Source organism: Zingiber officinale, chromosome 1B, assembly GCF_018446385.1.
Source record: "Zingiber officinale cultivar Zhangliang chromosome 1B, Zo_v1.1, whole genome shotgun sequence".
NCBI classification, from domain to species: Eukaryota; Viridiplantae; Streptophyta; class Magnoliopsida; order Zingiberales; family Zingiberaceae; genus Zingiber; species Zingiber officinale.
The window spans coordinates 82,396,176-82,408,875 of NC_055986.1; the positions used below are offsets into that span (position 1 = coordinate 82,396,176).

The following is a 12,700-nucleotide window of genomic DNA, read 5'->3' on the forward strand; positions in this document are numbered from 1 at the left end:
ATCACAATTACCAGAAGATGTGTTCAATGAGGATCCCTCCTCAGGCAATTCGTTCTCCATGCAAAAACAACAGCGAAAAGATCTTCACCTTGATACTTTTGCAATCGATCCCGCACAAATTGGGCTTATCGGTTCACCTACTTTGACTAAAGAATCGATCAGTGCCCGACAACCAAACCGAATAAAAACTAGTCCAAACTAGTCCGGTTGGATTTTAAGTCCGGCAGAACCAAACCGTAATCAGACCCATTTCGCGACCCTTAATCGACCGGGGGCAATTTCGTCGTTTTACGCGTGCCAAGCAAAGCCCGCGCGCCTGTGTCCTGAGTTTTATGAAGGACCTCCGCTACTCCGGCGGACGGGTCGGAAATAAGAGGGCAAAAAGCGACGCGAAACATACAGTAAATGGCGGAAGAGAGAGGCGGAGAGGGGCCGGAGAGGGGGAACAACTCCTCCTCCGCCACCATGAAGAACTGGAGGATGGAGGTCGACGAGAACCTAAAGCGGCTCCACTCCCTCCTCTTCGGCGTCGATCTCGCCCTTGAGCGGGGGGACCACTCCGCGGCCCGAACTCTTGCGTTGCGCCTCGTCGGGTTCCTCGATTCGCGGACGAAAACGCTGGCAGACGCCGCTCTCATCGCTCCCATCCGCTCCGAGGCCGCCTCCAAGCTCGCTGCCGCTTCCCGTGCTCTTGCTCCAGAATCTGATCGGTTTGTGCCTTTTTCTCTTTCTCTCCATCTCTTTATCTTCACAAAACGGTGTTGGTTTTGGCCCGTGCTGTTTCTTCATTTGTCACTGATTTAATATAACTGATTTGTAGGGCAAATGCAGTGTAGATTTTAGACTTTTAGGAAAAACAAATAATGTTTCATTTGAAGTTTTAAGAACTGGCTTAAACTTAAGTAATAGGGGTTCCCAGTCGTCTACATACCAGCATCTTGCACACAATCTGAACCATCATGTGAAACTTTATAAAGCGAACATATACTACATTTATTATTGCAATCACCATAACAATTTATTAAAATGATAGAACAAAAATATGAACATCTATTTTTTTTTAAATAACAAATTAATAGGCGAACATTGAGAAACTACTTGAGTGGCTATTAACGCCCTGCATTTATACACAATAACTTACCGTCATAAAGATTCTTTTCTGTAGTTGAAAGGACGTGCGACAAAAGGTTCCAATGCCACGCTATAAGAGCTCCAGTTTGGACATATGTCATAGTGAAAGTTATGCGATACCCAGTTTCATCATCAAATTATGTCCCGGGGTTCCATATGTATTAAATCTAATTACATTCCATGATTGGCTAGTAAGTAGGGAAGGGCAACAACAGACATATCTTTGAAATATTATAAAAAGGAATTGATCTCTTTTAAATCCTGTTTTCTCAGAAGATTTTGGAGGAATTTTTTGGTCATAGAGCTACAGGACAGGCATCTTGATTTCATTTTAAAACTTTGTTTTTTGAGAAAAATAAAATTGATGATTATATCTTCTTTAATTTTACAATATGTGGTGTGTCTCGTGGATTCAGACAGGCATTTGAACAAGCAAGAAGAGATGTTAGCTGTGTTTTTGCTAAATCTACTGATGTGGACATTGAGAAGATTAAGGAGTCAAAATACTTCCGAGCTTTCGTCAACAACTCCAAAGCAAATGTTGCTAATAGTTTGGTATGAATGTCTTTGGTTATATTATTCGTTGTCGTCTTCACATCTACAGATTAATATTTTGTATGAAAAAGAATGTAAGCTGTATTTTTAAGTCAACTAAGAATTGATTGCAAAGAATAGAAAAAAGCAATTATCTCCTCATCTTTGTTTCTAAAATATATTTACTTACAATCTGTTCGTTAGGGAATTTTTTTTTTCTTGATAGATAAATGGTACATCATCATGCAAGAATGGTCCTAAGGGTTACACTGTCCAGGATGACCAATCAGGGTTGCTTGATATACACAATAAGTCGAACGCCATTCCAGCAAAGCTTATGACCCAGGCAAAGATAACATCAATCTTTGGCAATAAAGGCTCAAAGCCAGAAATTACTGTTTCTCATATGAAAGTTCATAATTGTCAAAGCAATGTCTATCAGGAGTGCATTCATATTGACAATGAAAAAACCAGTAACAATATACTTTCCAGCAACAAAGATGGCCCTATTTCTATACAAGCTGAAGAATTAGAAAAATCACATGGAATATCTTTGAAATCAAAGCGCCGGCACTTGGAATTTACAAGCCCAATCTGTGAAAAGTCTCCATCAAGCAATAAAGAAACTAATTTGGGTACTTCTTGCCATGGATTTGTGACTGCAAGGACAAAATTGGTAATTTTTTAACAGGAACTTGGCTTTTTATTATCATAATTTCAATATCAATTGCGCATATGTGCTTTCCTTTATAGTTTGATTGTAATCACTTGTTAATTCACCCACATTGGTATTAGTCAGCATGATGCAAACATATTTGGCTTCATCTGTTATATCTTTATCACTATATGGTGCACCATGATTGTATCTCTATTTTCACTTCTTTTTTACCTTTCACATTAGTTTATCAGTGTTATGTAGCTGAAACATAGTTATATTACCATCACACACACGGTTAGAAATTGGAGCAACTTTCATCAAGGTCGTTGCTGGGTGAAATGTTTTGCTTAATGAATTGTAACTTTAGATAATTTCTCTTCATGCAGAGATAAATCATCTGCTGCAAGGAGCAAGAAAGCTTACAATAACCTCTTTTGGTTCTCTCATCTTATCCATCTATGGATGTGATAGTTTGTATTACTTGCCTCTAGGCTGTTAATATGATCATTTTCTAGATTATCTCTTTTTCAGTTGGCATCATGTATCTTTTAGCTGAAACTGTGATTTTTTGTGTGAAATGTCTAAAATCAGTAATATATGTATGTGAGCTTTCATATTGACAGAGGCACACTTTGTTGATTTTTTCTTTTATTTATTTTTCTTTCTATTATGAGGAAGTAGTAGATTTTATGATTCATCCATATAGATCTACTATAAATTGTAGATGATTATTCCGAGGCAGGTATTTGCTTATGCTTTCTGATAATCTTCGATCCATCACTCCAAATATATGGTCAAAAAGGTTTCATTGAAGATGTTTAGCACTTGAACGTGGAACTCTATTTACTATTCATTACTCCAATCTAATATTCATTGTTTTATAATCAACAACTTGTCTTTCATCTAGTTATATTACAAATTTTCTCCTTTGAATTGTCACCTTCAGTTCATTTAAGCATAATATGAAAGGACATGTAAATATCCCTTCTAATTCATTTCACTTTCTCTCTCTTTTTCATTGTTACCTTTGTTTTTGTACTTGGTAGGAAATGGAAGCTAGGCAAAGAGCTAGTTTGGCAAGTTCACACAGTGCCACCATTTCCCCACAAACTGATAAAAGTTCTTATGGGAACACAAGAAACTATGGTATGAGGTATGGCAATGTTGCCCGCCGCGGTGTTCGAGGTAACTTTGTGCCGCCTATCAGATCTGCTGGAGGAAATACTGGTGGTATAAGTAACTCAAAGATTTCAGGGAAGTGTGATGATGGCCTGGAGGATTCAACAAGAAAATGGTGTGTACATTTCTTTATTACTAGATGCTTTGTTAGTATAAATTAATCGATATCATATTTTTCTTAGTTATCTATTTGCTGCCGGTCTCTATGCTTCTATATGTTTTACTATTATTGATTTTTGATAATAATATCTATTCTTATTTTCTATGTTATTTTTGTCAATGCTTGTATTTGTTAGTATCACTATCTGGCATATCATATGTAGAAAGTTCCATCTTTTAAGTATTTGCCAAAAATTCTCTTTTGAATTAGTGCAGACTCTTATGCCTTACATAACTTGAATGGTAGTTGATGATATCAAACTTTGGCGATACAATGTGGAAACTTGGCTTGTGTGCCTAAGTTGAATGTTCACTTGCTTTGTGCAATTGCAGTTTGCAAGGAAATGATGTCAGAATTTGGGGAGCTAGGAGATAAATGTAATATAGAAAGAATAAGGAGAAAAGATGGAATCTTGGACATGCCAACCATTTACATGGAGGGAATAAAACTTTCTTTGTAGTGCTTAGGAGGCGATGAAGGTGGCCTTCATGGTTGTCTAGGTAATGCCCCACAATCCCACCACCTTGGATCATGCAACCCATCGTTCAAGATGTCATGGGCGGCTTTAGAGCATGTATTGAACTTGGTCAGGTTAGTTAATAGTGGGATGAAAGCTAGATTTTTTTAGTTAAAAGAAGCTTTTTTTTTGTTAATATGGACCTAGAATTGGTGTTGTGAAATTCACCTCTAGTTGGGTCGAGTGATGTAGTTTCAATAAGGCTTGGATGTGTGATAGGTGGTAATAGGTGGATATGGATATGATTATGATGTTTGGAATACTATATAATGCCATGCTAAGCATTTTAATGTGCAATTGGTATGATTTTTATTTTGTTGAGTTGAAATGCAATGTCTTATAAAATACTTGACACTTAGTATAATGTGATGGTTGTATTTGTTGCAAATAATGGGTCATGTTATCCTCCTTTTAAGATGAAGGTTTAGTCAATCTAGGAAAGCCATAACCATTCTTCACCCTTTTTTTATGATGTTGTTTCATTACTCAAAAGCTTTATGATTCTTTGCTCCCCTTGTCTTTACTTCAACTCTTTTCAATTTCTCGGGAAATTCACTTTCCATCCTTATCATTGTACAATCCTCTCAACCTGACATCTCCGATCCCGAGGTCATCAAACTAGTTATCAATGAGGTAGACCCAAAGATCCTCAAAAGGTTGCTTAAGATGACCAAAATGTGGCATCGCAACCTGGAAGGAGATATCCACAGGTAACCTTGAACCTTGTCGACTTGATCACCAACTTCAACATTTTGTTGTTCACTCTTTGTTGGTTGCAAAAGAGGCTTAACTGTATATGGATGCTTCAAGGGCAAGTGTAGTCTACATCTTCATCAAGGACTATAAAACTGGTGCTGAGGTTCAAAAATTATGGTTAGATTTAGGATTTATTTTAAAAGTTTAGAGTTTTAAATTTCTATAAGTTTGTTTGATTCTTAAAGGGCATTTTCCCAAAGGGCGCACTTGGGTTTTGGAATTTCCCAAAAGGCGCATTACAATTTTATATTTCTCAAAAGACGCACTTCTTTCTCCAAATACGCTTTTTATTAAAAAAAATCCCCCAGTGGCAGCCGTGTAGCCAGGCATTCGTGGCAAGGCCAAGAGGTTGTGGCCGTGTGTTTTTTTTTTAAAAAAAAAATAATAAGAAGGGCATTTTGGGAAAGAAATGCGCCCTTTGGGAAATATGAAACTATGATGCGCCTTTGAGGAAATTTCAAGACCCAAGTGCGTCCGTAGGGAAAATGCCGATTTTTGAAGGTTCTTTTAAATGTTCAAATTTTGTTATGATGTTTAGAGATATGTTAGACAATATTATAGACTACTTGGTCTTATGAGTTCACAAAAGGGGTTAAAATCCTATGAAATAGACGTTCTTTAGTTTATGATAGGCATACTTCAATGTATGAGAAAAGGGATTCCTCTTTGTAAGATTTGCATATTGTGAGTTTGTAAAATGACGTAAGAATCCCATGAAAAACACATACTTCAATTTATGATAGTATTCCTCTTTGTGAGATTTGTTCTTTATGTGAAATCCCCTCTCTCTAAGTGAGATTGTTTTCTGACATCAGTGGGGTTATGTCTCTTACAAAAATTTTGTAGTTTTGTGGCCTTCTCATGGTAGTTCTAGCAAAATGTTCTAGTGTTTCCTCACCATGCTCATTGAATTTTGCAACTCAAAGGGATGGAAAACCTTCCCCCTTGTGTGCTCTATAATACTAATACTTCCAGTGTTTTCCCTTAGAAATTAGCCAAGTTTCTACTTGTATCCTGTCAATTTGAAGCCATAAGTCATGTTGAGGATTAACAAGCAGCAATAAAATGTTTCTTTATATATGCAACAACTAGGTGTGGAATTCTAACCACTTGAAGTTTAAGAATATGGGCACTATGTCCATCATATAGTCTTGTGGAACAAAGCTTTTTAGCACAGGTAAAGTCATAGTATTTGAAACTTAGTAGTAAGATAAACAGCAGCTTTTCATGGGATGATATGGTTTTCCTAGTTTGATCCATCTGGTGAGTTTTTGGCTTTTGCAAAATCTGTCTTGCTTTTCTGTGTTAATATTTCCCTTTTTCATATTACACATAAGATAGCATGGATTTTACTCATTTAGACAGGTCCCTATGAGCCCCCAATTAAATAGATACCCAAGAAGAGTAAGAGAAAGAGGAAATTTATTTTCCTTAAAGAGCGGAAGAAGAAAATCCAGCACAGCCACCAAGCTGGTAGAGGCATGGCGCTTTAGTAGTCTGAGGTTCATGCCAAATTTTCTACTGAAGTCAATAGCACTTAAAGCTGAAACTGGGTAACGTTGGGTTTTAGCAATAAACATTGGGGTTTATGGTTGAATCTTGGTTTTACATATTATAATAATATAGTTGTATTGTTATACAACTAATCAGGTATAACTAATATATAATTATATTCAATATATTGTATCGTAAACTGCTTTGGGTTTGAGATTTTCAGAGTATATAAGTTTATGGCACAACATGGACTTGTTAAGTCAATAAAATGACTAGAACTGAATCTCAAAAAAAAATCTGATTATTAGATGGCTTGATTTTTTTTTTTTTTTTTTTTTTGGGGGAGTGAAGTAGGTTTTCGCCCACTCCTAACTGGAATGGTGCAAGTCATTCAACCAAGCATGGGCACAGAGTGGGAAGGCTGCTCTTCAGAGCTAATGGGAATGATTCATCTAAAGCCCACATAAGGGAAAGCTGCTTTTAGGATCCAATAGGAATGACTCATCTAAAGCCCCTTGTTTCTACCAATGATTCCATTAAAGAAGCTCTGAACAAAATTTGTTGAGGTGGTACTCTTGCAGAAGTATCAGCAAGTGTTCCGTTATAAGCATAAATTTGCTAAGTGGGTAAATAGAAAAGATGTGCATGCATTTAATCTTAATTAATTAAGAGATCAAGAAAAATGAGGCAAGTCATAATTTTATCTTACAACTTTAGAGTCTCATTTGAGTTCTTTAATATATACATATAGCAATTTTTTACCCTACGGACCAAACCCTCTGTGCCTGTGCATTTTTTATTTTGTTTTTTTTGTTTATTTTTTTTAAGCTCTCAGATATGGCAATAAGATTTTGCTTTAGGGTTTAGGGGCTGGGTTATAGTATTAAACACAAAAAAAAAAAAAATCAAACTGAAAAAATATTCGAGGTTTGCACAGAGTGTGCGCAATAAGGTCCTTAGGGTAACATATATATATATATAGTCAAATTATGTTTCTTCATTTCAATTATTTATCAACATTTAGAATCACTAATATTTCTTTAAATTATCAAACTTTTTTATCCTAAGTTAAAGATATATTTTTTGATTATCATTATTCAATCATCACCTATAAATTTGTCACTAATAATATATTTCTAATAAATTTATCACCTATAAATCCACTAAGATGTGAATCATTGGAGCCACTATCTTTAGAGTATAATGTCATTTAACGTGTAGGCTAAAGTCCTCATTGGCCTACAACCTATGTAGGTGCTTAGGCACTATGATATAAGGTTAGGCTTTGATATAAAGTTAAGTTCAGAATTTTCAATTTTTAGTAAATTTTTTCCTAATTAAACTTATTATTGTTTCTCTTTATTTTTTGCACCACAATTATTGTATTCTAGTTTATATCTTATCGACTAGTCTAACCTAAACGACTAACCTAAATTAACTTTTTAATATATGTTATGCTAATATACTATATCTCCAAGTGTGAGGTACCATATAAAAAATACAAATATCAACATCGTAGTCTTTACATTGCAACTTTCTCTCAATCGACGATCCAAAGTAGGTGTTTCATTGATATGAAATGCTCAAGCCCATCAAACTTATATAACATGTCATAATTAGTCCAAATTAACCAATTGTTTACCAATATCAACCATACAATTAGTCATTGAGGCTTACCTCTCAAGTGGTGGTGGTGGTGCATGACAAGAAGAGAGGAGAGGAGGTTAAGGGAATCGAGGAAGTGGAAGAGAGCGAGGTTTTGGATAATTAAGGTTTTGGTAAATGAATTTGGATAATTGAGGTTTTTGTGGATGTGAATCCAAGCATACCAAGCTCTTGTAATAGATTCATCACATTTTTTCTTTAAGACAAGAATGTTTCTTGAGAGCTTTGTAAGCAACTTCTACTCCAAGAAAGTGCTTCAACTTCCCAAATCTTTAATAATAAATTTCTCTTTGATACTTGACATCTATCATCTATGATACCCTACACATTATTTTGCGCTATTCATATGTCATGAATATAAATTGCCAAAGTTGGGATTTGTAGTATTGTGTCGAAGAAAAGATGAATGATCAACTTTGGTACACTTAAGATCTACTTGCATGACTTTTTTGAGAGAACTTCTCAAACCACAATCGGGGACTTTGTTTGACACTATAAATTGCCTTTTTGAGTATGGTTACTTTAATCTCTTCTTATATAAACTTCTTTAGAAAGGTCACCATAGAGAAAAATATTTTTGATGTCCATATTGGCTCTAATTTATTTCTAGTGAAAATAATATATAGACTGAGTTGAGATGAGCAACATATGAGAATGAATGTCTCAATACACTCTACTCCATACATTTGTGTGTATCTGTTGGTTGCTAGTCTTGTTTTATAGCGATCAATTTTCCCATCAGGAAACTATTTAACTCTGAATACCCATCAACAAGTATGGGTTTGCACCAGCTGGAAGATGGAATATGCCATATCCCATGTTAGAAGAACAGACCTTTCCTCATCCATGACTTGATTTCGATGTGGATCTCTAAAAGCTTTATGATATGACAAGGACACAACAAACTTTTGAAAGGATGAGCCTTTTTTTTTTTGCATTGCAAAAGGATACCTAGTTACCTTTTCTCATAGAAATAAATAAATCAATATACGACAATGGATCGGCCATTGAAGTTGTTGATGGAGGTCATGAATTTGAAAATATCCCTGTATGTTGACAATATACTTGCAATGGAGAATTAATGGATGGTTCTAGTGGAGGGGTAAATGTGGCTGGTGGTGGGAATGGTATAGATACAGAAAGCGATATAGAAGAATCTACGAAATATGGTGTAGTTTCAAGAAAAGTTATGCCACAGATATAAAAGTGATGAAACATTGGATCATAATAACCATGGCATTTTTTGGTGCGAGAGTATCAAGGAAGACACAATGATTCACATCTGGATACTACCGTTTAAATATCATCACTTATCATGCCTGTAAAATTATCACGAAATGCTTATTTCCTATGGATGTATTTCAGAATCAAGATCCAGGTTCTTAACCTATGGACTCCTACGGAAAAGTTTCTGCCTGCTAGAGTTATCAACTATCTACAGCCATCTAGCAAATCTCCTAAGGTGGGACCTTTGGAATTGCTTCTAAAGAAATGTAGTAATATAGAAGTGTTTTGTTTTTTTAATTTACTTTGTTATATTTTTAATTGGTTAAACCCACTGTAGGATTGAAAATCTCAAATTCATGTACTGGCAAAGAGTATTCTGTATCCACAAATTCAGGATATAGTGTCGTCAAAGTTTTGAGTTCTTACTCATTTTGCGCCTCCTTGTGTTTTGAGCTTACTTGTTTTGAGCTTTTATTTCAGCTTAGAATTATTGTGTGGTCCTGATGGTGAGCTTCCAGAGAAGTTACGGAACTTGGAACCTCATCTAATTGAACATATAAGTAATGAGATAATGGATAAAGACCCCAATGTTCGATGGGATGATATAGGTAACTACAACAACTAGGAAATAGCTTTATCATGGTTTCAGATTTTTGGTTTCCTGAATTTTCCTAATGGCATATAGCCACCATTCCAATATTGCAGCTGGCTTGGAGCATGCTAAGAAATGTGTAACCGAGATGGTGATATGGCCACTTTTACGACCTGACATATTTCGTGGTTGTCGTTCTCCAGGAAGAGGTCTGCTGTTATTTGGTCCTCCTGTAAGTAGTCTTTAATATCTACACACACTACAATTGCTGCTTGAGATTCTGGCTAATGACTATATGTGAATAGGGGACTGGCAAAACAATGATTGGAAAAGCTATTGCTGGAGAGGCAAAGGCAACCTTTTTCTACATATCAGCGAGTTCTTTAACAAGCAAATGGGTATTGAATTCCTTCTGATCTTTGTCCTGCTAGGTTGATCTGCCATATAAGTGGCGATGCAGTAGCAATAGACAATATGACTAAGATATTCTTTTTTACAACATAGCAATCTGCTTCAAATTAGTCTCATAGCTAGCACAGTAGAAACTTATTGAATTGACTATGTTATAGTTTTCATCTCTTCATCAGAGCCATATTATGGATGTTTAATAGACAAACTACAAGCAATTGGTCTAATCATATTTCCATCTCACTCAAAAAATTATCTAACTAAACAAAATCTCTTCAGGGAGTTGACTAAGGGACTTGAAGAAAGGTTTGATGTAGTTAATATCCAAGAAGCATATTACCATTATAATATTTAAGCTATAGTTTATATATGGAGTATGATGTGGTTTTAAAAAATCAGCAAATATTTGGTCTTCTTAGGGTTTAAAAAATTGGAAGTTTTGGATTCTACAAGTTTTTATTTTTGATGTAGTTCAGAAGTAGAGAAATTTATATTTTATTTTGTAGCAATATATTTAGGGATTGGTTATTTGTTTACCACATTTGTTTATCTGATACTGTAGATTGGTGAAGGTGAAAAGCTGGTCAGAGCACTTTTTGGAGTTGCTAGCTGTCGTCAGCCTGCTGTCATCTTTGTGGATGAAATCGACTCTCTACTATCACAGGTCTCATCTGACAAAATAATTTGTATTGCAAAACAATATGATCTTTAATAGTCTTTTTTGCATCACAGCGCAAGTCTGAAGGTGAGCATGAATCAAGTAGGCGGCTAAAAACACAGTTTCTGATTGAAATGGAAGGTTTTGACAGTGGAAATGAACAGATTCTGCTTGTAGGTAAAGCTTCCATCTTTGAACTTTGTTTATCATAGTATTTGAATTTCTTGTGCTATTTCCAATTTACATAAATAAGCTCCACGAACTGGAACATAAAGTAGTCAGCGATGTTAAGTTGGATGTTGACATGATAAATGTTTCAGGAGCCACAAATCGGCCTCAGGAACTTGATGAGGCAGCTCGTAGGCGATTGACTAAACGCTTATATATACCCCTTCCATCAGCAGGTGGAATTTATGGTCCTGTTTTTTCTGGTTATGCTTTAAAACATAATTAAAGAATTACGTTGCCCATACCTTTGGTTTGAAGAAGCAAGAACTTGGATTATTCGAAATCTTTTGATGAAGGATGGGCTATTTAAGCTTTCAGAAGATGACTTGATTGTGATCTGCAAATTGACTGAAGGTAATTAGTTGATTTTTTTCTGGAATGTAACTTCAATTGTCAGATATTAATGTATCTTTTTATTACTTCAGGTTATTCAGGATCAGACATGAAGAACCTCGTGAAAGATGCATGCATGGGGCCACTTAGAGAAGCCCTGAGTCAGGGTATTGAGATCACAAAACTTAGAAAGGAGGATATGCGGTCTGTCACCCTTCAGGTTATGGAATCTGATTTTCTATTGTGTTTGAGTGATATTTAATGAGTTTGTTTCAGGGTAACTTGATTATGCTATCATACAGGATTTCGACAAGGCACTGCAAGAGGTTAGACCTTCTGTTTCTTTAAATGAGATGGGCATCTATGAGGAGTGGAACAAACAATTTGGAAGCTTATCGATATAGACATCCAAAGAGCAAATGTTTCAGTAAGTATCAGACGCGGCCTACACCTTTGCAGCGGCTAAGTTCTGATCCTCCGAAGTTGAGTTTCTCGACTCTTGCCCATGAGACAAAAAATCAATCGAGAGAGAATTATTGGATGGTTTTATAGTTTTTATCCGTAAAAGGGCCTTATGGGTGTTCCACTGATGCCTCGATACCTTCCCAATTGTTGGGAACACAAATATCTTCAAGGCCCTTGTGTATTCTGCTGACCCCATCATAGTTTTTTCTGTTGTGAAGAACACGAATGTTGTGGAGCCTATAATTTTTTATATCATGCACTAGAGCTACTTGTATTATTGAGTTTCTATACTTTTCATGTTAGATCATGTACTACTAGATCGATGACTATGATGAATTCGTGTATGATGCAATAACAATAGAAGGCATCTTCCGTGTACATTTATATGGAAAATAGATGCCAAGAGTTCCAGTCTCCAAATTAAAGGGGCTGAGAGTCTCTCTCCTCTCTTAGAAACATCTGGAAAAGGATGCAGGCGTCCTCTCGGGACGGTCTAGTGGCTAGTGCATGAAGTGTTATCACCATGAGGTCTGAGATTCGAATCTCGGCAAAGTCGAGGTAAATGCTTTTTTTATGTGCTAATCATTATTTCAAAGGCTAGTAGCTGTCCTCGATTTACCTCCTTCGTGTTGGTCCTGAGACGGATTAGCGGGGACACTGGGGGCGAGCGTATTCGCTTTTTGTCACCATGGAAA

General features: G+C 36.0%; 1 protein-coding gene across 3 annotated transcripts; it reads left to right on the forward strand.

The window, feature by feature from the left end:
- Window positions 1-316: 316 nt before the first annotated feature.
- Window positions 317-12,316, forward strand: LOC121974709 (ATPase family AAA domain-containing protein FIGL1-like). 3 transcript variants are annotated; one of them, XM_042525925.1, is made up of 13 exons: window positions 317-710; window positions 1,548-1,686; window positions 1,892-2,341; window positions 3,370-3,617; window positions 9,802-9,929; window positions 10,027-10,145; window positions 10,219-10,311; window positions 10,884-10,985; window positions 11,054-11,156; window positions 11,300-11,383; window positions 11,466-11,561; window positions 11,633-11,760; window positions 11,843-12,316. In XM_042525925.1, exons 1-13 carry the CDS (start codon window positions 406-408, stop codon window positions 11,942-11,944), a joined length of 2,097 nt encoding a protein of 698 aa, XP_042381859.1. In that variant the 5' UTR covers window positions 317-405; the 3' UTR covers window positions 11,945-12,316. The 3 variants fall into 3 exon arrangements, with proteins under 3 accessions (XP_042381859.1, XP_042382018.1, XP_042381941.1); XM_042526084.1 differs by having other exon boundaries at window positions 11,633-11,744; XM_042526007.1 differs by having other exon boundaries at window positions 1,943-2,341.
- Window positions 12,317-12,700: the final 384 nt, after the last annotated feature.

Excerpts from the sequence above, each read along its gene's own strand:
- LOC121974709 (XM_042525925.1), top strand. The coding sequence starts at position 406 with ATGGCGGAAGAGAGAGGCGGAGAGGGGCCGGAGAGGGGGAACAACTCC. Across the intron at positions 9,930-10,026 it reads TGTTCGATGGGATGATATAG|CTGGCTTGGAGCATGCTAAG; the intron begins GTAACTACAACA and ends CCAATATTGCAG. Across the intron at positions 11,761-11,842 it reads TGCGGTCTGTCACCCTTCAG|GATTTCGACAAGGCACTGCA; the intron begins GTTATGGAATCT and ends GCTATCATACAG.